The sequence below is a fragment of the Podarcis muralis genome, chromosome 13, assembly GCF_964188315.1.
Source record: "Podarcis muralis chromosome 13, rPodMur119.hap1.1, whole genome shotgun sequence".
NCBI lineage: Eukaryota > Metazoa > Chordata > Lepidosauria > Squamata > Lacertidae > Podarcis > Podarcis muralis.
In genome coordinates this window covers 25,377,224-25,382,370 of record NC_135667.1, presented here as the reverse complement: position 1 = coordinate 25,382,370, position 5,147 = coordinate 25,377,224, and the positions used below count along the sequence as shown (strand labels likewise).

Here is a 5,147-nt window from a genome sequence, read left to right as displayed (position 1 = left end):
GAAAGGTGTTTTATGGAATCATATGTGGGGTGGACACACCTAGGGCTATCCAAATGTAAATGTAAAGTGTGTGTGTGTGTGTGTGTGTGTGTGTGTGTGAGCACGTGCACAAACAGAAATCTTACTCCAGTCATCTGCAACTCTCTTAACAACTAGACTGTCTGCTGCTAAAATCTAGGCCAACTAATACAGATTTTATTTATTTATTCCCCTTCCCCTTCACATCTGTGCTTTGTTAATCACCTGCACAATACTTTTCTCAACACCTCCCTCACCTCTTTATTTCTTAGAGTATAGATGAAAGGATTCAAAAGAGGCACCACAATAAGATTGAAGATGCTCACTACTTTGGTTCGTTCTAATGAGGTCTGTTTAGATGGCTTTACAAACAGGAAGATAGTGGAGCCATACCAAATAATCACCACAGCAAGATGGGAGGAACATGTGGAAAAGGCTTTTTGTCTCCCTTTTTTGGAGGGGATGCGTAGGATGGTGAGGATAATGTAAATATAGGAAAGAAGGGTTGTTACACAGGAGCCTACAATGACAAATATAGCTGTGAAAAAAGCTGTTATCTCAAGAAAGTGGGTGTCTGTGCAGGAAAGAACTATCCAGGAATCTAGGTTACAATAGAAATTATTGATAACATTGGGGCCACAGAAAGACAATGTTGTGAGCAGATAGGTTGGTATACACATAGCAAGGAATCCCCCAAGCCAACAGCCTGCTGCCAACTTGCTAGAAAGATGAATGTCCATAATGGTGCTGTAATGAAGGGGGAAACATATGGCCAAATATCGATCATAAGCCATGATGGCTATTAGAAAATGCTCTGTGCACCCAAAGGAAAAAATAAAGTACATCTGCAAAATGCAACCTGTAAAAGAAATGCTTCTGCTTCTTCCGAGGAACATAGCCAGGATCTTTGGGACAGAGGCTGTTGTGTACCATATTTCCAAAAAAGAGAGATTGCAAAGAAAGAAATACATGGGAGTATGGAGACGGCGATTAGTTACTATTAGAAGGATAATACAGAAATTTCCCAAAATGGTCAAGATGTACATATTTAAAAAGATGATGAAGATTGTTAGCTGGAAATGTGAAGACCCAGGGAAGCCAAGCAGAATGAATTCCATCACTCTTGATTTATTTTGCTCTTCTCTGTTGTTTTCTCCCATCTGTTCTTTTCTTTAACCTGCTGGAACACAATTCTGAATGAATATGCGAAACATTTCTCCTTACCCTCAATATAAATATTACAGACAATCCCTGCACAAAGTTGGTAGAATTTGCATCAATTGAGGTTTGGTTTTGGGGTTTGTTTGGTTGTGTTTTTTTTAAAAAAAATCTAGACCACCACCTAAAATGAATTCCCAGCATTGCTAATACAAAAACTGATATGAATTTTTGAATTATAACTGCATTTTGGGAGACAAGGTTACCAGAACAATATTCAGTACAGTCATAACTCGGGTTACAGACGCTTCCGGTTGCACGATTTCGGGTTGCTCACTGCGCTGAACCCAGAAGTACTGGAACGGGTTACTTCCTGGTTTCAGCGCTTGTGCGTGTACAGAAGTGCTAAATGGCGCTTTGCGCATGCGCAGAAGCACCGAATTGTGACCCGTGCATGCGCAGACACGGCGCTGTGGTTCGCTGATGCTGTGGGTTGCGAACGTGCTTCCCGCATGGATCACATTCGGAACCCAAGCGTCTACTGTATTCTAATAGTATTTATAACTAGGGATCTGTTACTTTAATATGAGAAAGAAACTGAGAGAAACCAAAATGGACAGATTTGACAATTCCTACTTGTGATCCAGGATGCGGGTGGTGCTGTGGTCTAAACCACAGTTCGAATCCCCATGATTGGGTGAGCTCCCGTTGCTCAATCCCAGCTCCTGCCAACCTAGCAGTTTGAAAGCACGTTAAAGTTCAAGTAGATAAATAGGTACTGCTCTGGTGGGAAGGTAAATGGTGTTTCTGTGTGCTGCTCTGGTTTCGCCAGAAGTGGCTTAGTCATGCTGGCCATATGACCCGGAAAAACTGTCTGTGGACGAAAGTCGGTTCCCTCGGCCAGTAAAGTGAGATGAGCACTGCAACCCCAGAGTCGTTTGCGACTGGACTTAACTGTCAGGGGTCCTTTACCTTTACCTTTACTTGTGATCCAACCAACTGAACACAGACCACCAAGCTTGCCTGAATGGTGCCAATGTGTCCATGGGAGCCTAGCAAAAACCCATTTTTGCTAAATGTCTGGAGCTGCAGAAACTCAAAATGTTGTTTTCTTGAGTTTTCTCATTTCAGTTTGGAATTCAAAGCACCAGTGTTGCTTAGTGAAAGACCAGGGTTCAAATTCCTGTTCAGTCATGAAGCTAACTGGGTGATCTGAGCTCAGTTACTGAAATCAGATGGGAAAGTGGGGTATAAAGACAATAAGTAATATAAAACAATACATAAATATTTAAAATGACCATCCAGTTGGTTCCATTTTGTGTTCTGGGTTCAGTTTGTAGAGGTTGCATATTGTATAGTCTGGTCTCAAAATCAGATTAAACGTGGACTTTTAGATGTCTATGAGAGTTTTTTAAAAAATCCAAAATTTTAACAAATAGTGTTCTCTCTCTCTTTTTATATACAGGAAATCCAGCATGTAAGATTCAATATCAAATTTATCTCAAAGCCTACATGTTCTGAAAACAAACAGAGCTTGGAAGCTATTTGATTTTCTTAGGCAATATGCTTCCTTCACCTTTCTGAGAATGAGAGTTTGGTTGCAATCCTGTACAGAGTCAAGACTGCTTTTATCCCACTAATGCCCATACTTGTGCTTGCTTCTTCAGTCAGTAAAGATGTTGCTCTAAATTCACTAACACTGCAGTCCTATTGACCTTGGGAAATGTAGCTCTCCCTCTCCAAGGAAACAGAGAGAGGAGCATCTTTGAACTGTGAGATCAGATTTCATAAGGCCACCCCAAAAGCTTCCATAAACCTTATCTTACTATTGCCAAAAAGACATGCCAAAGAATATTTGGTCATGCTGAAAGTGGATCAGGGAAAAGCATGGATCCAAAGGAAACAAAGTATTCCTATCCCCTGAAGCTGTCATATACATGAGAGGGACATTGTTAAGAAAATAGTAATAATAAAAAGGGGATATAAAATACTGCTTCTCTCTCTCTTCAGCTCTTGCATCTTTAGTTTTCTCCCACTGACCAACACACTGGTACAATTGCTTTATATGCATTTTAATGTATGATTTTATAGGGTGTTAGGGGGTGGGAGTACCTCTGGTAGGAGACACATTGTGCTCTTTTTGGGTAGCTTATCCACCTTTGACCCCCACTCTGCACTCAGCTCTCACCTGTGCTCGTAGAAGCTATCAGAATGAGACAGAGGCCATACCCCAGAAACAGCTTCAGCTGGCTGGCTAAACCAGATGAGGGTAGCCAAAGGGTCTCAATCCCTCAGAGAGTTAAGAACTTGCCCTGCATCTTAAGACAGGCTCCAGCAGATTGAATGCATGAGACCAATAGTGGGTCCAGTGGTCATGAAGGAGGTGCTGTAGAGAGAAGTAAGGGGCAGATGGGGCCCATTTACCTGGGAAGGTACCCCTCTAGGATAGGGAAAACTCTGATCCTAAACCTCTGCTGTCTTGTGGGATATCTTCAGGAGAAGAAAAGGCTAAGGAGTGAACCCTACCCAAATCTGGAGCCCATATGACATTAGGATGGGTCCTTGTGTGCCTCCTTCTGGCAACTCCTGCAGCCAAGCTGGTGCCAAACATATCTGCCTTCCCTTGGACCCCATCAGCGAGGCCAAGAGTGGGGTCCTGTTGTCTGGGCAGCCCAGGACCTCTGTACATACTGCCCAGGCTTTTGCCCCAGGGAGGTCACTAATGCAGCACTAATTTCACTCCCAGAGGTGCACTCCATTATCTCTCAAGATGACAAATGCCAACATTTTAATGTAAACAGATCAGCTGCTTCTCAGCTGATCTTCATGCCAAGAAGCCAATTGTGACCCTCCGGACCTCTCTCTCTGCCCTTCCCCAGATGAGACTCCTCATTAGCCCTGCTCTGTTGCTTTCTTGAGTGCTTTTGCCTATCTGGAATGCGTCCTTCAGCTATCTTAATGGATGGAGGGTGAAGATACATGAGGAGTTGATTCTTTGCAGAAGCTTCAGGCTTTTCATGGCTAGAATGTATTACAACAGTAAGAGTCACATCTGTTGTTTCTTTCCCCCTTTGTCTCTAGTTTCACGCCCTTCTGGCATGTAGCTCTCTCATGTTGCAAACAAAGAACTGCAGCCCTTGGGATGAAAAAGGTTCCCCTGCTCTGATTTTTATTATTATTATTACTGGCAGGGAAAGCTACAGGCCAGCTGTTCAAAGTAGTATTTTTTTTTCCCCATTTGATGAATTGCTGATCACAAATGCCTTTAATATTTAAAAACTGTCAGAAAAAAGTAAAGAAAGCCACTTCACAGATATTTATTGCATCATCCTTTCATATCCATACACAGACAATATCGCTTTGAATTTTCATAGCAACCCACTCACCCATCCTATAATTCACACATACTGTATACATTTTCAGTCTCTCAGTCATCAGCTACTTTATATTGATTACATCCCTCATCGTTTCTACTCACAGAGTCTAAAACCGAACCAGGAAAGCCCTTCTAAGCACCTGAGATACAGACAGCTGAGCAAGGTATATTTATATCATTGACACGATCAGAGCTTCCCTTTACATTTTATCTCCAAGGAATTCATACAAAATGTTCTCAAGCAATTATGGAATAGATTCCCCCCAAGGATATTTCATATTTTTTGTAGTCAATTCTCTCCATGGTTTTGGATTGCAACGCTAACACAAATTTCAATATGAAATTTCAATTTCTAATAGAGAAGAATGAAAATGCCTGGAGCTAAATTAAACACCACTATGGGTATAAATAACAAGTACTCAGATTGGCTTTTCTAAAATTGTTGTTGTTGTTGTTGCTGCTGCTGCTGTGCTGTTTTGTTTTATCATTATTCCATTTATATCCCATTTTTCCTCTAAGAAGTTCACGATTTTGTACATGCTTCCTATTTCCCTTCCTATTTTATACTAATAGCAATCCAGTGGCATAGGTTAGC

At 41.6% G+C, this 5,147-nt stretch overlaps 1 protein-coding gene across 1 annotated transcript; it reads right to left on the bottom strand.

The window, feature by feature from the left end:
• Nucleotides 1–239: 239 nt before the first annotated feature.
• On the bottom strand, nt 240–1,178 carry LOC114582974 (olfactory receptor 6F1-like). The gene has a single exon (XM_028704322.2). The coding sequence runs from the start codon at nt 1,176–1,178 to the stop codon at nt 240–242; it is 939 nt and encodes a 312-aa protein (XP_028560155.2).
• Nucleotides 1,179–5,147: the final 3,969 nt, after the last annotated feature.